The sequence below is a fragment of the Achroia grisella genome, unplaced genomic scaffold (assembly GCF_030625045.1).
Source record: "Achroia grisella isolate CSIRO2021 unplaced genomic scaffold, CSIRO_AGI_Agris_v1 utg841, whole genome shotgun sequence".
NCBI lineage: Eukaryota > Metazoa > Arthropoda > Insecta > Lepidoptera > Pyralidae > Achroia > Achroia grisella.
The window spans coordinates 2,790,475-2,817,605 of record NW_026713039.1 but is presented as its reverse complement, the minus strand read 5'-3'; the positions used below and the strand labels follow the sequence as shown (position 1 = coordinate 2,817,605).

Genomic DNA, 27,131 nt, shown 5'->3' with positions numbered 1-27,131 from the left:
GTCATAGCGCTGTCCCTTTCCCACTCACGCACGTAGACGGAGCGCTGCTCTCCGTCGTGCTTCCCCGCGCGCAGTCATTGCAACATCCGTTCAATGGCTGGAGGACAAGAAAAATGGTATTTTACAAAAGAGCAGTTGAATTCTCCAAGCAAAAAATGTGGCTTAGATGCAGATAAAGAATTAGCTTATCGGCAGCAGGCCGCGAACCTAATCCAGGATATGGGCCAGAGGCTTCAGGTGTATCCTTTTTCAAATGTGGTGATTTCTAGTGCAATGTTTTTGTCGAGTCATGTGTACAAAACGCGCATTTCGCTTTACAAAACTGTGTTTTTATTTATGAAAAGTCTATTATAACTAGTGCATAAGTATATAAAATGCATAGTATTGTGTTGTGATAGTGTTCAACTGAGTAAAATGTGACTAAACATCGATTCCGTAACGGCGTCACACAAATGCACTTTCGATTGGGCATTTGGGATTCCCCACTCGCAGTTGAGTAATATCTCATAAAAAATCAAGTAAGTGGCTACTATTTTCTATATTTTATGCTGTTTTTGATGAAATCATGAGAGCCATTTAGGTTATGAACGGCGTGATGGCGTGGTTTTGTAGGTCAGTGATCTTGTAGGCGCGAGTCGACTTGAGGACGCTTGCGCGTGACGTAGGGCTCGATTAACGGCTGGTGATCGACCTGTCTGATCTAAAATTACCACATTTTATTGCGTTTCGAATAGCCGGCACCGCATTTGTCCAGCGAGATAACTCCTGTGTTATCATGTTTTCCTGGTACTCGACAATAAACATGACAATTTTCAGACGAATTGCTTATCAAGAAACTGTATCAATTTAAACATTGTTTACATTCCCATCTCATTTATTACCTAATCTTCACAACAACCAACATAATTTGATAATTTCAATAATTATATTGTTGTATGATAACCCCACTTAAATCATGGCTACTTTAATATATATTCAACAGAGCATAATCTCAAAATTTCTCTCTAAACTTTGTTAGACATAAAATGATTATTTTCCATAATTGGTGAAAATCTTATATTTTAATTGGTTTCTCTATTGACTATATGTAACAAAAAAAAAAGCATAACAAGTCAATAGACAAACCAATTAAAATTAATACTAATAATATATGAAATCTCTTTACTCTAACACTATCAACAATTTATCAAATATGTTTATTACATACTGAAATGTACTGAAAAGCAAATAATACAATATTAATCACAACCTTGATCATTTATCATAAATGAAAACATAAAAATAGTGATATTTAAATTAATAAATGATAATGTATACATATCTATTACAATAATAATATTAAACAGAAGAAATATTTTATGCTCTGTGCATTAGCTAAATACTAATGATAATATATACATTAATGAAATTAAAACAATATTTATAAGTATTTATTTTTTCTCCCATCTTCACTAAGTCGATTGATATGAAGGAAATTCATCTACACAAAACTACTTAAGCTCATGTCTTTCATTATATATCTGGTACATAATATTAGGACTATAGTTTGGTATTTGTAGTAAAAAATATAATCTAGATGAGCCCTCAACTTCATACACTTGTAATTTTTAAGTTTGTAACTGATTATTATAAAACACAATTTTATGTGAAAGTTATCTCAATTCATTACTGAAAGCTGTACTTAAATTGTTTCTAACCAACTTAGCTGATCTGACCTCATGCACATCCTATTCTCCACTGGTGTCCCAGTACCATAAACTGTTATCGCACATGAGGGCACCATTCCATGAACTAGTTATGCATCAACAATCGGTCTATATGCCACTAATTTTTAAAGCAAAACAAAGGCTTAGACCTTTTTCCAACTCTCTCTATTCCTAGCTACCCTTCTATCTATATGCCTTCTCATTCTATCATCTTACTGTACTTAATAATAATGTTATATTATGTTATAACCAATAGCATTTTTTTTTAATGGATGATGATGGTATGGTTGAGTTGCACTAACTGTTTACGCTAGCGGGGCACCAGTGGAGGATGACGGGATGGGTATTAGGTCAGATCAGGCCATTATAGTAAATTTACCAGAAATTTATGATGGTTTCCAGGGGGAACCGAGTAGAGGTCAACCAGATATGGTACATTTCTAGCAATGGGGTCATCAGTCCACATTATTAACAATTCCCTCCCCCCTCCCCCAATGTAATGTTTACAAAGCCATATACATGAGTAATGGTGAAAGTACATTGTAAACTTACAATGTGACACTTGGGCCTTTCACTTTGTAAGTGAAGTTGGTACTGCACTGTAGCATGGAAATTGCCTTGTATTTAGGATGTCTGAATTTAATTCTCAGTTTAAAAACTTTATTCTTAATTCAAAATAAATTAAACATTCATTTGAAATAATGAAATGTATAAATCTCTATAAAAATACAATGGCTATATTATGAATATTTAAATCCCTGCCATAAACAATTTTATGCAGTTACACAATAATATAATGCATTTAAATAATAAATATTAAAAAATATATTTGCTCTTAAGTTTTATTTTAAGTCAACATTTTGGCGCCAAACTTATTGCGCCTTTTTAATAAGAACTTTAAAAGCAATGTAACAATATGAAAGAGTTATAGGAGAGCAATATGAAAGACATTATTAATATTAAAAAACATACAAATTATAATATTAATAGTGAGTTTTGAACATTCTCGTTTTATTACCTAGTAGAGTCTGTAATTTAGTATTCATGTAATCATGCCATTTTTTATTTCATTAATGATAATAATAATAATATGCCTGATAAATTTATAGTGCCAAACTAAGCAACATGTAAATTTTTTTTTATTGAATGTTTTGGACTATTGTCACGTGGTTTAGACCAGTAGTACTGCAGCCTACAAAAAACCTACAAAAAATATTATAACATGTTCTGCTAATTTTTGGACAATTGTAGAAAAAAAGTAATAAACAAGTAATATAGAAAATGCCCAGACAGATATTCATTCATGGAAACTTGTCATTTTGCATTATGTATTATATTAAGGATGTAACATAAATGTCTTAATTTTCAATATCTTCATTCAATTTTGATATCTATACACTTTCACTGAAATATCAGTTTTAAATGAATATTCCTGATTCAGTTTGAATTGTCTCTATGAAGTACCTGTATCAACATCACTACAAAAGAAATATATTTTTGTTCAATACAATGAAATATATCACAAAAGAGTACCCACTTGTAAGGAAACAGTATTCATTGTGTTTGTTACAATGAATTTTAAAAATAGGTAATTTTTTTTTAACTATATGAATAGGTTCAGTGTGGTACATGTTTCATATATATAGAGGCAGTACAATCACAGGTTATATGGTCATAAACTCTTAGTCCTTTGGAATAGCAAGACAAGTAGGTGCGGGAGTCATGTGATGAATGATTGAGTGATTTTACTAGGTGTCTCATCAGTTTGTTTGCCTTTCAAAAGAAGTTGATAAACTGTATATATAACTAGCTGTGCCCGCGGCTTCGGCCGCGTGGAAAAAACGACGAATAACGATTTTCCATACAAACTTTGAATGCCATATTTATATATATTTAATCAACAGTCTAAAAAGTAAGTTTCAAGCTTCTAGCTTTAAAAAGACGATACTACCATACTATCATTTATCTCCAAGCCCTTGGAACCCTTTTTTCACATTAAAAAGTAATCATGTCCTTTCTCAGGTATGAAAAAGTATGAGTGTACAAAATTTTATTTAAATTGGTTCAGTAGTTTTAGCGCGAATGCGAGACAGATAGACAGAGTTACTGTCGCATTCATAATATTAGTAAGGAAGTAAGGATTAAACTTAATTTAACATGTATACAGATAATTAAAAATAAACATGTTTTACATACATATAGACATTGAAACGGCTCCACTCAGCTTTATTGTATGTTCTATGTGAACATACCGCTGGTTTTCAGTGGAAAAAAAAGTTGCCAAAACGAAGAAAAAAAAGGGAGAGAGGGCACTACTTAAAATAAAAATAATTAAAACAAAATTACGATAATACATAAATTAGACATAAATATTTATTATATAACTTTATTTATTCACATATAATTGTATATGTATTATATCATTAATTTATATTTGCATCACCCATGTTTGACTGGTGGATAATCCCGCAAGGTGTTAAGTCCACCATATGTACTTTGAAATTATGTGCATTTAAGTTATATAAATAAATAATAAATATAATGATCTATGTAATGTTAGAAACAGGTACTTCATATAATGTCAGGATGGCAAATTTTTATGTTAAAATATAATCTAGGAATTGGAAAAATAGAGGATAAAAGTTTCTATGTCTCATTTTTCAAGTGAAGTAATTATTCAATATAAAACTCACCATAAAATATAAAATATACTAGGTATCTACAGAAAGTACCTTCTAAATATCCCCTTTGATCGATCCCCCGTCCAATTCAAACGTTGATTAAAATTACGACGACCTGAGCTGAATTTGAACCCCCTAGCGGTACCCTCAGACTAAAGTCGTATACGTCAGGCAGCGGTCAATTGGCCTTTAACTACTCCATCAGTCCTGCGGGTTTGGAGTGCCATCTGCACTCCTCCCCTATCGTACGGTAAAGCTGTAAAAGCCAGCTGCAATCCACGGCATTAGAAGTTAGTTAGTTTTTGTTTATATACTCAATAACATTAGAGTAGTCGGAATTTTTTTTCTCAAACTCTAATTGACTACACCATTTTATTTTGTTGATAATAATCATTGAGTTCATTGAACTGATAAACTTACAAGACTGGACTTGACGTCAGCAAAATTATAGAAATATCTTAGTCAAGTCTACAGTCTGAAGTTATTATTTATATGAAAAGGTCTTCCAGACTCTTTCATGGGTATAAATAATAGTAATGGGTGGATGGATGGATGGATGCATGGATATAAATAATATTAAGAGTCTTCTAGACTCTTTCATATATATATAGAGACTGTAAATGAGATAGAGACTCTATGTCAGATATAGAGACTATAAATTGTTGATGATTTAAGATTTAAGTTAGTAATTATTGATAATATTGTCCAGAAATACTTTATGTATATTTTGACATAAATTGGATTAACAATAATCCGTTTGTGGACATGACATTTCGTCAAAAATATCATCGATTTAAAAACATTAGCTAAAGCTAAACCTACGTTAACAATTTAGGTGGCGGGGTACTAAGGAGGATGATATTCATTCTGGTAAATTTTCCAGTAAAGAAATCGATGGTGTCCATGTTGATGGCACAGGGTCTACCTGATATGGGTACATAGCTACCCTATTACTAACAACACCTTCCTCCTTAGACCAATACAGTCATCCGTCAGGCGGGAGTTTATCCGTCAACCGCCTAACCGCTAGAGTACCAAAAAATCAATCCATCTAGCAATGTACCATCCTAACATGGTGCATTGCTAGCACTGAATAAAATATTTTTCTTTCTTTCTTTCAATGGGGTCAACAGTCCACATCACTCACCCCCTACAACCCCCTTCCATTTCCATGAGGTATGTGTATTACGTATTTAAACAAGCAAGCTAACTAACCTAACGGTACGTTCATTTGAGTTGTGAGTCATACATTCGCGGAATTCTGAATAAGCGTGTACGACCTTTTCCTTGTAGACAATCGGATATAATGACTGAAAACATGTTTGTTACAGAATTCATGATAAACAGTTAATGGAATTATTCAAAGGACTTTAAATAATGTTTACGCTTATAAGAAGCAATTGATGTCTCATATAAATAAATAGTTTGATTATGACGGCCTTGGTGGTCTAGCGATTTAGCGCACTTTATTCCGGTGGTCCCGGATTCGATTCCTTGCACAGTACAAAAATTTGTATGCGAGCACAAGATTTTTAAATATTGTTAAACTCCTAGTGTGTAAAACAAATACTCTCTTTAGAAGGGCAGGGGATTTTTAGTAATGGGGACTAGGGCCCCATGCTAGCAATGTACCATGTCAGAAACCTTGGAAACCAAGTAATTTCATCACAATGGGCGAAATTGCCATTTGCCTAGATGTGCTAACTGACCTGCTCTCATTCTCATCTTATCATCCTACACTAGTGCCCCGCCAGCGTAAACCGTTAGCGCAGGCGGAAGCACAATCCCATTGTCATCCATTAAAAACAAAAATTATTTTTTATTTATTTATTATGTTTTACTGATATGGATAGAAGTCCAATACTGTATTTAAGTCTGTTGATTACTACTGTCCAATTTTGTGACATTATCACGTTCCATGTTCCTATGATAATAGTGATTTACCTATCACACGTAACTCCGTAGATAAGCTGATGTGTCTGATAGTTAAGATTACGTGTTATCTTTAAATTGATTATGAAGCCCTGCTAGATAATGTGGGAACTGGGGATTTAAATATAATGTATTCCTACTGACATAAATGCGTGTGTTTTACCTTTCAGACACTCATTGTGTGTATGTTTTGATATAATTGATTGGATCTTAAAATTTTAAGATAGTTGGTGTCATGAATCATGGTATGATCATGATCACATAGGCTATCTTTTCTTCTTTATCCTATTGTAACGTCTCTCGCTGGTAAGCATCGTCATTTGACAGGCCCAACTCCTTCATGTCCCTATGCACGTTAGTCAGCCAGGTAGTTAGTGGCCCGCCTCGTCCTCTTTCCATTGTAGCCATGGAAAGGCACTTCTTCACTGCGTAGTTTTCGGGTTTTCGCAAAACATGTCCGTAGAACTTAAGTATCGGTAGTATCTAACTACATTTAGACTATCTTTTCTTTAAAAAAATCAGATGAAGTCACGAGTAACAGCTAGTATATATATAATTATTTATAATGGTTATTGAAAAGCGAAAAGTTGTTAGGGAATACGTAAAAGCATTTATAGAACAATAAGTATAATGGGATTGAACGGGGAATGGGGATTATTGTAGGTGATAATTACAAAGTGTTAAAATATTTTTATTTATTTGTATCCTATGTGTATGTAAAAAAGACGATATTTCCTTAACCAAGCACCCAACAGCTCACAACTATGTATCAACACAGCTATTGTTTATATGCACCGGTTCTACGCGTTCCACTCATTCACACAGTTCCACAGGAACGCTATAGCAGCCGCTGCCCTGTTCCTCGCCGCAAAGGTAACTGATATATACTTTTTTTACACTATTATGATGGCAAACAAGATACCCATCTGATGATAAACACTTACCGTAGCCTATGGACGCTTGAAACATCAGAGGTGTCAAGTAAGCTCTCTAAACCCTTCTTGAAAAACTATCGAGAAAATCTCACATCTATCTTTATGTTTGCGATAATCTTGCTATGCCACCATGCAGCTTGCTTCTCAAGCTGTTCCATTTGATTAAGATATGGCAGTGACATAACAGTGTAAAAAGGTGATGACTGTGATGCTATTCATGTAAATAGTATCACCTGATGAAACACCGAACACTATAGAAGTTAATAAACATTACCTTTGCAACTAACATTAATGTAAATATAAAACGAACTCCTTTTCTGTTTTAAATAAAATCGGGGATTTCTATAAAAATAAATGAAACGCGATTTTTCCTAATTGTACGTAAGACCTCCTTTTCCTCATTCTGTCTTACATTTGGACAGTTGTGTGTGATTTACATGAATTTTTGTTTCGTCAGGTCGAGGAGCAGCCCAGAAAATTAGAGTTTGTAATAAAAGTGGCCCACGTCTGCCTCCACAGAGGTGAGAGTGTAAATGGACTCACCACTGAACAATATACAGAACAGGTAATTATTGTGCCCTTTGTTTATACGTATTATTATCAGACAGATAATACATATATATTTATTATCTGTCACATGCCATCCTCGAGGACATAGCTGAAAATCAGTGTTTTGCTTCTTGAGTGATTCTCCACACTGAGCTATGTAACAGTTTTGTATTGCTCTAGCACACATGCAGGTTTACCCTTTCTGATGTTATACTTGTTATGTACGTTATAATTAAGCCTATATGTGTGTACTAAGACAAATAAAAATTATTATCTATCTATCTATCACTTCTTACGTACATATGTACTCTGCATCACCCCCTTCCTCTTTTTCTCTAAATTATGATGGTGTATGATAACAGTTATATGACCCATCTGATGATATACACTTACCGTAGCTTATGGACGCCTGAAACACCAGGGGTGTCACATGCTCGTTGCTGACCCTTAAGAAACCATAATATACCTTTCTTGAAATACCCCATAGTCTCGTGATGTAGGTAGTTCATTCCACAAATATCCATACTCACAAACTTTTGCGTTTATAATATTAGTAAGATCAATGGTAACGGATTTGGGATCCACCCGTAATCAGCTAGTATTTGCTTAAATAAAATCTTATCTAGGTATTAACAGAAGGTGCCAGTTAGCAACAGTATCTAATATATATTTTTTATATTTTAAAGAGTTCCAATTGATAAGGTTGCCAAGGCTGTGTACCCGTTAAATGTTGGATATATTTCAAAAAGGGGAATACATCAATACAACTTATTTGGGTGGTTAAGATATATCTTTACTATTTTTAAATATTATTCCTTACATTATTTATTATTTTGATATATCGTATTATATTTATAGGAAATTATGTAATATTGATTTTTATTTAATTGAATTAACAAATTCTTATAAATTAATTATCATAACGTAATCGTAATTTGTTATTTAATATTTTCTTGCGAAATCAGTCCAGCCGTTCCCTCGTGATGCCGTGACCATGGAAAATAGGGATTCATTTCTATAATATATAAAGCTGCATTTATATATATTGATGTATAATAATATATAATGAATATGTTTTATAAGTTATGGTCTTACATCCATTTAGAAAAAATATTATTTTTTAATACTAAGTACATTGTTACAGGCGCAGGACCTGGTATTCAACGAGAACGTACTCCTACAGACATTAGGGTTCGATGTTGCGATCGACCACCCGCACACGCACGTGGTACGCACGTGTCACCTTGTAAAAGGTGAGACAAGCGTCCGAAAGTGCTGTCACGTGATACCGTACCGGTGACGGGCGTATACGTGGCCGGAACGCGATTGGCTACTCTAGGAACGCTTGTCGCGCGTGCGGCCAGTTCAAATTTCGAATGCGGTAGTTGGTTTGATGGTGGCCTGTGTTTTTTCTTTTTAAAATTTAAAACGGCGTTTGACTTCCAGTCTTATGGCCAGTTTCAAGTATTTTTGTTTTTTTTTTCTGTTATCTGAATGTTTTCATACTGTTATATGTATGTTAATTCCACGATAATGATTTTTATTTGACTGTCATCAGTTATAATATCAAATCATTGACTTATTTTACGTTTTTTATTTATTTAATTTTTCATGACATTTACGTCTCTTTTACCATTATACTATTGCAAACTTAATATGGAAGTTAAACTTCGTCAATTTCTAATAAAATTGGTAATAAATATAAAAAACACTACCACCTCAAAACCGCATAGAACTTAGCCGTAAGCGATAAAAAAATGTGCGAAAAGACCCATCAGGCAATGTATGACATTTTCGCAATGTCAGCCAGGTATGTAAAAAAAAAACTGAAAAATATGTGTGTCACCCAAAATCTTCACACTCATCTCCATTTCTAATTCTTGGGTATAGTTGGGGTTAAAAGTCTTAATACTAATAAAATCTAAATATATACATTTTATTAGTATTAATATATATTTTATAAAATAAATACAATAACTCATTAAGATTTTTTCCCCTAACTAGACCTAGCTTTCGTCAACTTATATAAAACCAAAAACAGCTTGATTATATTAGAGCTGATCCTAAGCACAAAGTCCTATTCAGCACATTTCACTGTTGGCTTGTATTTGTCCCTTAAAAGTAGCACGCATGGGTGACATTTTGTCAGCGTGACAAATTGTCAGCATGACAACTTGTCATCATTAAATGGCCGCCATTACTCCATATGCAACGTTGCCGTAAATTTTGAACATATGACACAACATTGAGCCACTCAACATAAAAAAAATAAAAAATAAAATTAGTCCCCAAGTACGGCACTAATTCTTAAGTTACGTTAAGTTTAGTTTAATTTTATTGCATTATAACTTAATTCCGGCCCTAAGAGGGTTACAACCCAGTTACCAGGGGGTTGATGCCTGGACAAAGAAACGTGCCTCGGGAGCAACCAACCTTCAATTCTCTAGGGGGTGTTGATGAGCAATCTTAGAACCTATGGCTCGCTTATTTGTCTTCTACCGAGTAGCATGTTGCCACGCCGTGTTAGGTCTGGATGAGATATGGCAGTGAATTACTGAGGTTAAAAAAAATACATCGTTAGGTATGTCTCAAGACGATTTCTGTAGAATATACGTTATGAATGATTGTGCCATGATTTTTCTTAAAATAATGGACCAAAAATTATAAAAAGTATTTTTTAATTTTTTATAATTGTATATCGTCTATAAAAATGTATCTAAGTATTAATATCACTTGTTATAACACAGCCTCTGCTTAGCTTAGGACTAGATGGTGCTGTGTGAATTCTCCTTGGTTATTTTATAACTAAAATTAGTTTTAGTCCTGCTATTTTTCAATAATATACATTAAACCATAACATTTTATAAAAACGCCTGCTAATATTGTTTATTAAATATGCAATATATAGATATAAATAAAAGTAGATAGGTGTCTACGCACTGCAGATATGGTTTGTGATATATATGTATATATGTATGTACGTACGTATCTTGTTTTGTCATGCTACTGAGACGATATTGTCACGATGACAAATTGTCACCCTTGCGTACTATCTCTGAAATATTATTATTTTTTCTATAGAACCTAATTATATCTGTCACTAATTAACGTCCTCAGTATTCTATCGGTTTAGAACACCGCCTTATTTTTGAAGGTCGCAGATTCGATTCCTTGCACGGTACGAACTTTGTATGCTTGAGTATGACTGTATCGGCCTGTTTGTTTTCTATGTATAATATGTGTTTATGTCAGTTGTTTAGTACCCATAGCACAAGCTCTGCTTGGCTTGGACTAAATGACGCTGTGTGAATTGTCCTGAGATATTATTAATTAATCTATGGTACTGGTTCTACTGACTGCCAAAAACAATGTTCTACATTCAATATATTTTTTTACTGTCTATAGATATATTTGGCAAAATAGAATTGTAGGTCTGGAGTTCTTCTCTCTGGAGTTATAATCTCAATATAGATTACAATGCAATAAAATTTAGGATTGTACATTGAATTTGAAACTAAAGTCTAATCCGCATTAGCTTTTTCAGGATCCACGATATATCGAATTTACAATATAATAGAAATGGCAAACTAGCTGTCGGTTGACTACAGCCATCACGTTATCACATCATGCTGTGATATATCACTCCTGCGTTACCATACTGGATGACTGTCATACCTCTTATTCTGTAATTTCACTGACTCATCTCGCTCTTCAACCGAAACACATCTTACAAGGCAAGCTGCTTGGCAGCTGAAATAGGTGTGAGTGAGGTACATACGCAGACGACTTTTACCTTGGTAGCTTTATGAAAAGACGCAATCCAATATCACAGGATCGGAATTTGTTTCTATAAATAGTAGTATTTTTATACTAAAAGTAATTTTATCAGAGTTACATTTCATTTTTCCTCGAAAAATATTCCTATTACTTGTATAGATCTGACTTTGACAGTCAAATTAATAATTGAATGATTTTTATAACTGACAACGAATGGCTAGACATAATGGCGATGGTTTAATAAGAAAGGTCAAATTTATTTGTACAAATCTACAGACTTGACGTTAGATTTAAAAAAAAAAGTATTGTAAACACGCCCTTGTTAAAGTAAACGCAACACTTGATATACTAACATATAACTTATATTTGACGCCGTCTCTCGTTTATGTTTGTTTTGTTATTAGTTTCCATAAACGGAAATAATAAATTGTCAGACAAATTTTATTCAGCCAGATTCGAATTCACTCCCTTTGGGAGTCTGAATCAAGGCTAGAACTAACTATGCCACTCTGGTTGTAATTAAATTTCGTATATATGATTTTTTTATACTAGCTATGCTCGCGGTTTCATACAAAATAGCCTATTTATTATTGTGATGCATAAGCTATATTACTGTAAAATTTCATCAAAATCCGCGTTCAGTAGTTTTTGCATGAAAGAGTAATAAACATCCATACTTACAAACATTCGCGTTTATAATATTATTAAGATATTCAAAATATGACCGTACACCCGTCTGCGTTGTTGGCAAATACTGAAGAAGAGGGTGGGAGTACTAGTTGAGGATGATATGATGAGTATGAAGTGAGCTCAGTAAGCCATCATAGCGAATTCACTAATAATGGACCTCACTGATGGTACACAGCCAGAAGTGGGGCCTATATTGCCAATTAATAATCCTATCCACCTTGTTCTTATTATTAATATTTGCATTAAGTGGATGTCTACCTAACATGGTTCATTACGATAACAATATTGTCCATTTAAGGGAATTGCTAGTAATATACCGTGTTAGGTTGACCTCTCTACGGTTCCCCATCATTATAAATTCCAGATGAATTTGTCACGAGTGGGGAAAGGGGATTGTTAGTAATGTAGACTGATGATTCCATTGCAATGTGCTATGTTAGGTTGATCTCGACGCGGTTCCCTCTGGAACCCACGTACAAATTATATACTGTTTTAAATTTGATTTGTTATGTATAATTAGTAAAAATTACGGGATCCTATATTTCGCCACGATAAACTCAGTTTACCCGTGATCATGGCGGTTCAAACACAGCCGATATATCGGGAACTCAACAAAAATAAAGATGGTGGTAAGATCCCGTGGTGTTTACTAATTATACGCACATATAAATTCCTAGTGAATGTTACAACTGGATAACTAACTTATTACATACTCATCCTATCATCTTCCACTGATTCCCGCCAGCGTAAACCACCTTTACGCGTGTGAACCATTACATTTTGATCCATTAAAAATATTGCCCATTACTAATCCCTTGTTCTTTGTGATTTATCTGTTCACCCCCATATAGTCCGAGACTGATGTTTAGAGTATACTCCATTAATTGTTATGTATCGGTCCACAGCTCCAAAGGATTTGGCGCAGACCTCATATTTTATGGCATCGAACAGTCTCCATTTAACGACAATGTGCCTACAGTACAGGCCGACGGTTGTGGCCTGCTTCTGCATACATTTGGCATCGAAATGGAGCAACTGGGCGGTGAGTTTTTATGTAATACAGGGCCGTCTTTCACCTATTTAAGGCCCTGGGGACGGTAGGATAATGGGGCCCCTATGACCATAGTAATAAAGCAATATTTTGTTAGAATAGACAAAGTCATTTTTGAACGTGACTTTTTAGATATGTCTGTTATATGTATATGTCTATGCCCTACCTTCAAAATAATCCAGGCAAAAATAATTTTAAAAAGTCGTTATGTGATGAAGAGTTCCTGCTAGACATTTACTAAAAAACGAACAAATTGACCATAGTCGGTAAGCACTTGTTAAAATTGAATTTCAGACGAGAGTAGAGTAGTTATCGGTAATGGAGTAGGGACTAGACTACGGGGCCCAATCCATCGCAGGGCCCTGGGCACGTGCCCAGGTAAAAAGACTTCAAAACTTTATATTTGAATATAGATTTTTTATCTATTTCTATTTATGACATACCACAGTCTTCTTCTTCAAGAAATCTACTTAAAGCAACATTTAAGAGCAACACACAATTTTCTTTCTTATTCTTCTTGTGATGAGTCTGCACTTGAAAGAGTGGTAGAATAAAAAAATGTTACTATTCAAAAGTGCTTACATTAATATTATTTGCTGACTTTTTTTTGTTTTTATGTCTTAGATACCACAGTCGCACGAGGGCCGGCACTGGTTCTCGTACGTGGACCGAAGCGTGACTACCGAGCTCCTCGAGCGATTGACCGCTGAGTTTCTGCACATATTCGACAAGTGTCCCTCACGGCTCAAGAGGAAGATGATGTCGATGACTACCAACAGTGAGTTCATATCTTTGCATAGGACCTGTAATATTTTTTTTCAAAATCAAATTATCTTTATGTACGAAGTACATTCGTGCTATAATTCGTGTATATATGTTTTTTAAATTTAAATTAGGGAGAATAGAGTTACCAGCATAAGCTATTGCAATTTTTTCAAAACGAAATAGTTTTTTTCAAAACGAAAATCAGTGTCTGTAACCAGTACAGACCAGTCCACAAGTAGCACCTGTTCACGAGTATGACGAGTATTCCCTTAATATTAGTGTTATCACTTCTTGAGAGATGGGATACAAGATCTATGAACAGTAACTTGGACAAAATGGGCATTATATGTGCAGCCTGCGAACAGAACGGACGTATCGTGCGCGCGTTATTAATATTAGGGACTACATAAATGATAATAAAGCAATTACAGTAATTATATATTAGAATACTCCATTTTTTTTATAATTTGTAAAAAAACTAAGCACCTGGCAGGTTTTCACAAATAGCAACATAGTAGTAATGAAATTAAATATAATATAAAGGCAATATAAATAACATAAAGGATTAGAAACACATTTAGATAATTAATTTATGTATATATATATTTTAATTTAAAATTTATGACTTATTATATTGGTGTCTCGCAGATTTGTAGTTGTTATTTAAAATAGATTAGATTATAGTAGGTATGATTCAGTAAAGATGTATTGTTTAATTTGATTTGAAAATCTTAGTAGGAAATACTTTGGGGCTTTCTAATGCACCCATAATAATAAAATATAAATTTAACTGTATAGTGTATGTACATGGAAATACAATTATTGAGGTAATAGAAAGAGAAATAATAATTTTAAAAATTTTCGTCGGTTTGTCTGTGAGGTTGAGAGTGCTACCTAATCTCAAAAGACAACAAATTTGGTACTGTTTTTACTAATATAATGTGGTAAAATTCCCTTAAGATTTTCTGTTTGTTTTAATCTATTTGGTTTACATACAACACAACTATATGGAACGAAGTCGCGGACTCGACTAGTATTGTATATTATTATAATATAAATGTGTTCCCAGGTGGAGGGTCCCCGCATTCAGGCGCCCACGCGAGTACCTCGGGCTCCGGTGCGGGCTCGGCTGACAAGAAGCACTCCATCGCGGGACCCTCTGATGAATTCGACAAGTCTTTCGACAAAGGTATGAAGCTTTAACATTTGTATGCCGATTGTATGTAGTGAACTATTCTGATAGTTGGTATACACATTTTTGACAGCCTCGGTGGTTTAGCGATTTCACACAACGCCTTTTCTGATGGTCGCGGGTTCGATTTCTCGCATCATGCAAACATTTAATTTTATTAGTATGACTTTTTGTATTGGTCTGAATATTTGTCTATGTATTTAATGTATATATTTACAAAAAAAGTATTTAAATATTTATAACACTTGACGAGTATCCATAACGCGAACGCTTAGTTTGGGACTGAATGGTGCTGTGGGAATCGTCTTGGAGTTACTATTATAATTATTCATCGTGTAAAGCTGTTTAGGTTCAACCACAATGCTATTAAAAAGTTCTATATTGAAACTGCTCTAATCATTTATGATTTTTTGTAAGAAGTGTAGTATAGTTTGCCTAAATTTGCATTTTTTCCACAGAGTACGAAAGGGAAAGGCGTCGTCAACCAGTTCCTGGTGGCTACGTACCGGCCACGGCTGCACCGGCCAACGCGCAGCAACCGCAAAAGATAGACTATAACCTGTACAGAGAAAAGAGAGAGAGAGAGGAACGGGAGAGAGAGAGACGGCAAGCCGCCATGCAGCAACCCAGACCGGGCGCCCCTCCCGCCAGACCCGGGCAACCTCCGCCCCACCACAGGCCGTCGAGCCAACACCACAAACCCCATCATCCCTGGCCGCATCACGCCAAGCCACCCCACCACAAGCCCCCCCAGGATCACCGGCACCACCGGCCCGCGGCGGGCCCCGGGCCGCCTGCCGCCGCGCCCCACCCGCCCCACCCGCCCCACACGCCCCACACGCCCCACACGCCCCACCCGCCGCCCGAGCAGCAGCGGACGAGGCCGCCCTCGCTGTTCTCCCCGGAGAACGCCACCGCGCCCCTCGCCGCCGCGACGGCGCCGCGCCGCGCGCCCGCGCCGCCCCCGCCCGCGCCCGCGCCCCGCAAGGAGCCCCGCCCCGCGCCGCCCCCCGCCGCGCCCCCGCCCGCGCCCGCCAGCCCGCGCCGGCGGCCCGACCCCTCGCTCGCCGTGCGCGACATGCAGCCGCCCGCGATACTGTCGCCGTTCTCGTCGCCGCCCGGCGTCAAGCAGGAGCCGCAGCAGCAGCGTCCCCGGCCGCGGGTGCCTTCCGCTTCGGAGCCGGAGCTGGTACCGGTGATGAAGAAGATAGACGAGACGCCCGGCTACGAGAATGTGCTGCGAGACTCGCAGCGCGGCTCCTCTATCCGGACGAAGCCGCCCGAGCAGAGGAAGCCGGAGCCGGCCAGGTCTCTCAACGGCATAGAGACGGACCCCACGCTCGTCTCGAATCTCCTGAAAGAGAGTCTGGCGAAACCCGTCCCGATCACGGTCCCCACGGAGAGAAAGTCGCCCGAAATAAAGCGTGAGCCGGTCGATCCTCCCCCTCCCGCCCCCGTCCCGCAACAGCCCGATCCCGCGCCCCCGACTCAACCCCCCACCGAAGCCGAACACAAACACAAAAAGGAAAAGAAAAAGAAAGACAAACACAAACACAAAGACCGCGATAAATCCAAAGAGGAGAGGAAGAAACACAAGAAGGATAAAGATAAAAAGAGGGAGAGCCCCCCGCCGGTGGCGGCGGAGGCCCCGGCGGATGGGGCCCTGCGGATCACCATCCCCCGGGAGAAGCTCGCCTCCAGTCCAGGTCTCAAGATCAAGATACCCAAAGACAGGCTTGCCGCGCCGCCGCCCCCGCCGCAGTCCTCCGGCCTCAAGATCAAGATCTCCAAGGAGGTCTTGGAGACGTCGAGGAAGAGGAGCGCGGGACCGGAGCCCGGGCCTCCGCCGAAGATGGCCAGGCACAACGGAGCGCCAGCACCCAAGGTAGGCAATTGGAATGTACCGCCCCCCCTCCCGTACTACATGGTGCGGCCGCCGCCCCCGCCGATGGCATACTACGGCATGCACATGGACTACTTCTACCCGGCGATGTACGGCCCGCACGCGGCGCACCCCCCGCACCCCCCGCAGCCCCCGCCGCGCCCCCCGCAGCCCCCGCCGCGGCCGCAGCCCCCGCTGCCCGCCATGCCGCCGCCCCCGGTGCCCCCGCCGCCCCCGGAGTGACGCCCGTCGCAACTCACGACACCCGCCGTCGGACGTAGTTTCAAACACGCAACTACCAACGAAGTGCATATAGCAAATATTTGTTCAAACTTTGAGCTGTTTTAATCGGCAAGCAAACATTTGTTCAAAGTTTGGACAATTATTACGGTTTTAACTGTCTACAAAGTCGGCAGGCAAATATTTGTACAAAGTTTGAACAAATATTACTGTTTTTTTTCGTACCGGCTCTGTAGTATAGTAGTAGTATTTCAGCATACTTTAGTACGAAGTTCAGTGTCTCAAAGTCCAGTATCGTGTGTACAGTGAACACAAACATTTATCCAAATGAAAGATCATACAATATGTGTTCATCCTTTGAAACCTTTGAAATTATGTCCGGCACCGGGTATAAAAATTCAGTCATAACTATTCTTTATAAGTGTATTCATAAATATAGGAATGTATACAGGATATATCGAAACGTGACAAACGTATACAATTTGGTCACAATTTTTGAATCAGCTAAGATGCCGACACCTGAATTTATTAGATATATGCAGCTATACTATTTACCTTAGTATATAAAGATTAAAGATATATATATTTGTATATTTTGACTGACTAAGATGCTAGCATTTTTTATTTATATTAGGACTAGTTGAAATTGTCTTAACAATTGGTGAGTTAACTTAAATATATACAAGTTACATTAATTATTTTATAGTATATTTACTATACTTGATAAATGCAAGCCTTATTGTTTATTAAATCGCTTATAAGTTTTGAAATTGTAATATATATTGAATATCATTACTATATACACAACACTAGCTGTGCCCGCGGTTTTCACCCACGTGAAATTTATAGCCTGTATGTTATTATGATGTTAAAGCTGTATTACTGTAAACTTACATCAAAATGCGTTCAGGTAGCACGCTGGGGCAAGTAGCTAGTGACCAATATACCCCCTTTATATAGCCCCCCAATTGAAATCATAAGAATTAAAATCTCGTAACCTATTTTGTGATTTCAAAATCATTCACTGTTTTACCTTTACCGTATTTTTTTCTGTGACTTCGTTTTCATAAATACAAATTACCTTTTTAATCAATATATTAAAACTTTATTTACAATTTTCAATATATATTTTTTACTATTTCTATGACATAATGTAATTTAACCTTTAAATAAAACGTCTGAATCCTTAAAATATGGCTGCTATATATATATTGTATATACTTACGTCTCTCTATCTGTCAAAAAGGTTTTCAATTATGTTTTTTGAAAATTTTTTTACATTTCATATAATAAAAGTAAAACAAACCTTCTTTCCATTTATAAAGCCGAGCTTGTGGTGTATTCAAAAGTTTATTTGAATAATTTTTATTTCTATTATAAATTCATATATGATATAATTTCAAAACTTATTCAGTTTGATGCGTCAATTTTAATCGATATATGTATGTAATGCTTCGAACATCACTAATTTATTGTAGCATTATTTACATTGTGATAAAAAAAATTATATATTTCAAAATTAATGGGCTTTATGCAATATTATATACTAAACGAGTATACTCTTTTATAATATGACGGTTGCTGCTAATAAATTGTATTGCATATTTTATGATATACTTTTTGTATACAATGTTATTTAATGTGTATAAAATATAATATTTTATATTTGAAGGTTTTAATGTTGCAAAGAGTACAAAATGTATACACCAATATATTTATATACTATTTTCACATCACTAATTATTGTCACTAGTTTTTAAAATATATATATACATAGTTTTAAAACATATTATCATGCTTCTATTAAGCGTTATTTATATTTAAATATATTAAATAAAATATATAAAAAAAATTTATATAATAGCCTATATGATAACTATGTTCGAGTATAACATAGTTATCACATAATATTTTCATAAATAATATTTTTATAATATAATAGCTTATTTGATGACTATTTTCGTGTATAACATAGTTATCACATATTGTAATATTTTCATAAATAATATTTATATAATAAAATAGCCTATTTGATGACTATGTTCGAGTATAATATATTTATCACATATTATAATATTTCTATAATATAGTAGCCTAGTAGTATGATAACTATGTTAGAGTGTATCATAGTTGTCACATATTGTAATTTATTTACAAAATATATATTTGTTGAGTACATGAATAAGTAAAAATGTGTATGTATATTGTTGAATATTAAGTTATTTACATTTTATTAATATATCACATTCCATTTAATTATATTTATACGGTATATAAACACAAACATTAGTTGTAACAATGACATCTGTGTCATCCGTAAGTTACGTCACGCACTAAAGTGTGACATTGTATGAATGATCCATAAATATCGTGACCTCACATTTGAAATAGAAAATCTAACAATATTAAAACAAACTGTTTTAATTTCTAGTAAAATAATTCATTTATTTAAAGTACAAAATATGTAACGTCACATTGGTCTGGGTATTCTTACAAATGTGACAAGGAAGGGTATTCTCACAAATGTCACAGGGAAAGGAGATTCTCACAAATGTGACAAGCAAGGGGTTATGGGTTGAAAAAGCTTGAATATCGTGTGACGAAATTTATGAATGGCACCTTAGATGTATCATCACATAATATATAAATTTGTAAATATATTTCTCTATACACATTACCATTTCAGCTTTAATTATGTTTTTTAGTTATTTAAATTTTTTTATTATATTCTAGAGTCTAATTTTGTATTCAATAATTTGTTGTACTTTTAATCGTTCATTCAATATAAAAATATCTTTTATGTGTTATTCTGATGTACGAGCTATGTTATTGTAGTTTCATCAAAATCCGTTCAGTTTTTACATGAAAGTGTACCAAACATCCAACTACACTCACAAACATTCGCGTGTATAATATTAATAAGATGATCTATTACCATATCACAAGTTAACGTTTGTAGTGTAAAAGTCAAGAAATGCTAAATACGATCCAATGTTACTGAATTAGACTCCACAGTAGAACTGTCAGTTATTATGTCCAATTAGTTTATATTAATTATTATAAATGTATGATTTGTATATTGTGAATGTTTAAGGCTTGCTCAAAAATCTTGAAAAAGTATAAAAAAAAAAATACAGGGTCTCTACACAATGTTCCTTAAGTTTAGAGCTTTTAAGAGTTCAAAGCCAACTTTAGTATTAATATTTTGTGCGATTATTTTTATATAAACATTTAGCATACTTAATAATGTACTGGGTTGATTACAAATTATGGAAAATGGACCTTAATTTGTTACCTTTAAAGTAGATTTTTTATAATTTGTAGTTTTTCCGTTAGCACATTATTGAGGCTGCGCTTGAAACAGTTTATAGAAATCGAGAGAGTAATTCAAGTTTACGAAAGTACTTGTAACTTTATTATATATTGTAAATTTTGTAAATATTATTGTTTATTTTTGATAAATGACTAGTGCTTTTAATACTGAATAATTAATATAAAAAAAATGGTGTTCACAAACTTAACTGATAACATAGAATGCTAATAAATTAGAATTAATTATTTCTCCTCGGATTGATCTCTAGTCCGAACGGAGATCGAAATTACGACGGCCTGAGCCGAGGTTCGAAACTCTAGCGGTGCCCTCAGACTGAAGTCGTATGCGTCAGGCGGGAGTTCGTCTTCAGCCGCTCCTAGAGTGTCATCTGTACTCGCCTCTTAATTTTTAGTTACTAAAAATGAAAGGTCATTGGAATTACTCGCGAGATGGGTTAACTGAGTTCATCAGTGTACAATATTTTTATAAATTCTATTTATATTGTAACAAAATTTGGTTTGTGGTCATTAGATCATTTTTTTATATTAATTATTTAATTTGCACATAAAAATATTTATACACAGTGGTGCCATCCTTGTTACCATTTTTGAGTAGTTACACATAAAAAAAACTTTATTAATCAATTATTACCATAATTACTAGAAACGTGTACTTAAGTTTGATATTTTATTATAATACTTAATTATTTGTATAAAGAAAACATGACAATCTTGTTATAAGCGTATTTAAGTCATTTCTTTGATTGAAAATCAGTTTGTACTATAATAGAAATAAGAAAGAATTAGTTTTTGTTAAATATAATTAAATACAATTAATTAATTTTATAAAAATCTCATAGACCATTTGGTTTATTATTAAATTATGTAAATTTCGTTTTATCTAGGATCGTTATTTTTGTTTTTTTTTCATAAGATTATTTGTAAATTGTAAATTTTATAAAATGAGATTACCATCAAGAATTTCATAAGTTTATAAGTTAATTGTCGAATAAGTGTAATTATTTAGTAAAGAACGAATTATTTCTAATATATATATATATTTTTGATATTTACGTCTGTATTAATTGAAATTGCTTATAAATGTTTTAATGTCACTATTTATATATAAAAAGAACCGATTATTTCCGGTTATATATTAGAAAATCGTACTTTGATTAAGAGTACTTTACAACTGTGTGTTGTTGACTTGGAAAGAATATGTTATTGTTTTCGTTTTATAAATGATAAATTAAATATTGTGTACAGGTTCGATTTGATTACGATTTTGCTCATTTAAATTGGAATTAAACATGTTTTAATTATCGAATAGAGCCTGGACCGGTTTGTTGATATTCAACAAAAATGTATACCGATTTTTTTTTTAATAAATGCCCATTGCAAAAATTATGGCTTTCTATTGATGATTCGTTTTTGTTTTTTAAATTGACATCCCTGGAGTCCATAAACTAGAATGTATCCACAGAATATATAATTTCTGTATATATATATATATATTAGTAATTGAAACTCGTTATTTCTGCAATGGACAGTACAAAGGATGCATGTAATTGTCGCTTCCACACATTTTTTATCACTAAGTCTGTAAGTTTAGCACTGTTTTTATACATATTTGGCTGTTACATTTGAAGTTCGGCTTTGTGTGTTGTATTTTTTGTGTATTTTATCCCTCTCCTGTCCTCTCAATTTGTATCTGGAAATATGTGATCTGATGGTGAAAAAACGTTCAATATCCATCCCCACCGACTGTTTCTATTGATATTAAATATATTATATATACTTGTATATAATATACAAATATATATATGATGTCGATGTATACAACACTTATTATATACAATATTTTAAACATGTATACGTATATATAAACTTGTTAATACCAGTCATTGGATTATATAACATTGCTAATATTTCTCGTTTGAAATCATTGTAAATTTATAGCTTTATAGCCATTTTGATTCTCAAATGTTACAGTTAACAGTATAAAAATTGTGAAACTGTCAAATCGTACTAATATAATCGCTGATATGACAATTTAAATTCGTTTCACTCGAGGAATATTAGCAGTAGGTTCAAGTAATCTACATAATGGTAAAAACATGTTTTGTATACTTTGTTTTAATTGAAACGGGAAGATATTTTGATTATATATATGATTTTTGATTATGTAACTTTGTTATTAACAATTCAGTAACTGATTAAAATTGATAGGTTTGCGATTGTCTATAAGCTATTTGGGAGTTGCAGTGACGTGAGTTTTACGGTTCGCAATTGCAACTGTTTATAGATAATTGCAAAATTGTTGATCTTAATCTGTTTCAAATAAGAATTGTTAGTAACAATGTTGCATAATTGCAACCGTTGGTATTGCTTATAAATATAATAATTTCAATGTTATGTAATTTCTAATATGTGTTTTTGATAACTCCTTCACCAATCCATCAGATTGCATTTAATCAACATATAGATGTCAGCTGGTAACGTGAACAATCGATACGAGGTAGCCTAAGTAACGATGTTGCAATGATATCTTATTTTCATTGAAATTTAATAGTTTACTATAATGTATGAATATTTGGACAGTTGCAATTGCAATCTGTATAACTTAGTTTGAAACTGTAACTGTCGAATGGTTCATATAAAATTAGAAAGTTATTGTAACATGTAAGAATCTGTAATAGACCTATAGGAATAAAGGTATTTAGATTTGATGATTTTAATCAGTTGCAATTGAAGTTTGTTAGTAATTATGTGTAATTATATAATACAACAAAAGTGATTGTGAAATGCTATAATTTTATTTTTTTATCGAAAGTAATTAAAATATTATTTTTTTATATTTAATCAACATTTTTATTCATTATTACAGTCGCATAAATAATAGTTAATCAAGCAATCTAAATTTTACTCATTGTCTTAACAGTTTTTGGATCTACCACTCATTTCGAATACAATTTCAGTCATTTATTACAATTAAGATCTACCGTGAAATATATAATCATAAATTTTTCAATATGAATCTGGTTAATATAAGAAATCATTGCAATTACGTTGAATCCATTAATAGATAAAAAAATATACTGAATATCTTCTCCATTATCATTATTGTTCAAGTTATATGTCGCTGACTGTACATCATTGTTATTTTTTTTTTCGGTTATTTTTGAATGTAACAGCTAAATATTTAGCTTGCGCGCAGCTGTGTACATCGTGACCTGTGGGGCTCAAAACCGTTCCAAAAAAAAAAATTAACCAACCAATACTGGCCGAACTAATTCCACCACTTTGGAACGGGTTAAAAAATCGCACTACATAATCTGCTGGGTCTTTCCGCTTCTTTAAAACCCTGGTGGCGGGTGGGTGCTTTATACAGATCCTTTGGAGCTGTTCAAAAATCAGCTTTATGTGTATCGTAATAACGTTCAGTTTTGTATCACCCGTCGATTTTAGTAAACCACTGTGAAACTAAAGTGCAGTCGTCGTCAACGGGTTATGCGAAATGAAAGCTATTGCGACTGTAAATCCGGTTTTTTAACCCTCCAAAGTCTGTATATTGAATTGGAGGACCGCGGGGTCTATTTGTATGTTTGTCCCCCGTCCGATAAAAGCCCTTGCAGCCTCATTAGGAACGACGACACACGACTGCGCGCGCGCTGACTGGTCGCTCGCTTTGCAGGTGGTCGAGCCAGGATTGGGGAACGGGCATGCGGCCAAGTGACGTCACTTCCGCGCTCGCCATAGCGCCACGTGTGTCGACGTTCCTCCGCAACAACTTACGGACCTCACTAGTGTAGTGTAACGGTTTCTACCGACTTTTTTTTCAGTTTTTTTTCTGTTGACACGGACGGTTTTGGCTCGTACGGTCGTCGCAAGTTTTTACATGTTTCGACTAGTTATGAACTTGCGGCGTGGACTACTTGTAAATATTTAGAAATATATAGTATTCGACCAGTGGAATATAATTGTATATATTATACAATTACTCTGTAATCTCTATACGACGCTACAAGATATATTGTGCATATAAATTATATAAAATGCCTGTAACGATCGCTTGCATTGACATTCAATGTTTATATTCACGCTAAAAAGCAATAATAGATGTGACATTAATATAAAAATCAAATTTTATTAAGAAAACATTTGAATATAGTACATATTGCATTAGTATATGTTAAACATATATCATATAACTCGTGTAATCAGAATTTATTTGTGTATGACCATTTTGTATGTTATATGCATTAATGATATATATTCTACATGTAATGACTGCTTGAAGACTGAAATAGAATACACTGGACGTAGAGAATTATAGGAAATTAATTTTTACAACAAATTCAATCAATATATGTATATACTTATATATTAAAAAGTTAATTTCACATGCCGTTAAAATAAACTGATTAGCACCTTTAACAAACTAAAAATTATTTTTGATGTTAACAAATAACCAACGATAGAAAAAAATATTTATATATTGTTCGAATATATATATTTAAACTGAGCCAAAATCGGTCTGTATATGAGATAAAGTGGTCAGGTGCGGGGATGCTGTAACTAAAACGGTAATTGACACCGTATACCCTGGGAATAGGGTGCTTTTAATATGTTATATGTCAGTTATATATCGCATTTTGTTTTTATATGCTGTAATTACTGTCCGTATATATTTTGTGTGATTTACCAATATATATATATATATATATCGTATATAACTGACATATAAGTATATAAGGAAGTATGACAAAATCGGAGATTATTTAACTAAAAAAAATGTAAAATATAATGTGAAAAATTCAAAATGAGTAAACTCCGATTTTGAGATGCTCTGTCATTTTATAATAATGGTGAGATTTTCTTTTAATGTTATTATAATTTGGCATAAACAAAATGGTCAGCGTAGTATAGTATTTTTTTTCTTTTCTAGCTGGCCTATTGAGATTTAGCTGTATATTTAATACTGGTTGTCCTTTAATTCAATTTTTATTCATATTTGAATTTGAATCAGTGTTAAATTTACAGGCCGAGTATAAATATGTATATACAGAAATAGATATATATACTCGGCCTGTAACTGCTAAACTGTAAGATATTAAGTTCTCTTTATTTAAGTGACAAATCGTAATCATAATGAATTAAAAAAAAGACTAGTAAATGTGATTTGTTGAGAACAAACATTATGAAATAATATGAAAAAATCTGAAGAAAAAAATTGTCGATGGTTAGTGAGATATTTATGATGAATAAGCTAATTCTGACTCAAACAGCCGAGTCGTGTCAGCTTGAAATATTAGTATTAAGTCCAATTTAGATGATCGAAAAGTATTAATTATTGACATAGCATCAAGTCCATTGAATATTGGATATTTGGAGAAGTTTGAGGGTAGGAAGAGAGTTGTCACTAGATGGAAATATTGGCGGTACGTGGATACCTGGAGACTTGAAAGTCCCAAAATGCAATCCTTGATAAGAACAAGAACAAGCAAGAAATGTACCTTTAATGTACATAATGTCGCAATATCATTGGAAGTAGATGCTACAGGCGTGTAAACACGTTTGTACCTTGTCACAGTAAACAATCTATTGGTAATGTGTAAAAATGTTTGGTGTTATCAATAATATTACTGTAACAAAGCACTAATTTTACTTTACATAACTTTGGTTTCCATAGTCTTAACTTCGAATTGACACGGCTCGGCTGTATGCGAACAATGCCTTAGTAAAGGCGTGACCCCTTTGTTCATAAAAACTAAACCTACAAACTAATATAGTTTTGTCTCTTTCTTTCAATAAAGGTTTAATGTTTTTATGAATAAAGGGCTTAGTATTGTTTCAATGATAGAACGAGACGGAATATCAATACTTAAGCGTTTGAGACAGTTGTGACTATATGATTCGGCCAATCAATTTTGCCTAAAACGAAAAACTGTTACTCATTTTTCGCGCCAATTTATTTTGATGACATTTTTTGGCTGTTGACTGGCATTCATGTTCTAATTGTATAATACAGGCGTTTATAGAAATAAATGTTATTTTTTTATTAAAATACTATTTTTATTTTCAATTCGTTCAATTTTCAACCCTATACCCGCTTGTAGTAAAGTTAGCGATCAACTGTTGGGTTCTTTTATGCAAAATTTGTTGGCCCAACTATATTCAATACATCGCAGACTTGTAATAAAATACATTAACTCAAAACAAATGTTTTTGGTAAATCGACTATAATGATTAAACTTTGAAGTCGTTTTTCTAGAGCTGTATAAATATTGTCATATAACAGTCTAGATTCTAGAATTTGTTTTTTTATGATTATCATATTTTGTGAACAATCTTGGTATGATTTGTTTTGTGTTATAAAGTTAAGTAGTTAGAATAAAAGAGTTTTTGGTTTGTTCATG

General features: G+C 34.2%; 1 protein-coding gene across 2 annotated transcripts; it reads left to right on the top strand.

Annotated features, from left to right (window-relative positions):
• Positions 1 to 80: 80 nt before the first annotated feature.
• Positions 81 to 27,131, top strand: LOC131852309 (cyclin-T-like). Of its 2 annotated transcripts, XM_059202984.1 has the most exons (9): positions 81 to 239; positions 7,075 to 7,192; positions 7,712 to 7,819; positions 8,948 to 9,056; positions 13,176 to 13,312; positions 13,946 to 14,099; positions 15,156 to 15,275; positions 15,737 to 17,163; positions 24,407 to 27,131. In XM_059202984.1, exons 1-9 carry the CDS (start codon positions 94 to 96, stop codon positions 24,446 to 24,448), a joined length of 2,361 nt encoding a protein of 786 aa, XP_059058967.1. In that variant the 5' UTR covers positions 81 to 93; the 3' UTR covers positions 24,449 to 27,131. The 2 variants fall into 2 exon arrangements, with proteins under 2 accessions (XP_059058967.1, XP_059058966.1); XM_059202983.1 differs by lacking the exon at positions 24,407 to 27,131 and having other exon boundaries at positions 15,737 to 17,403.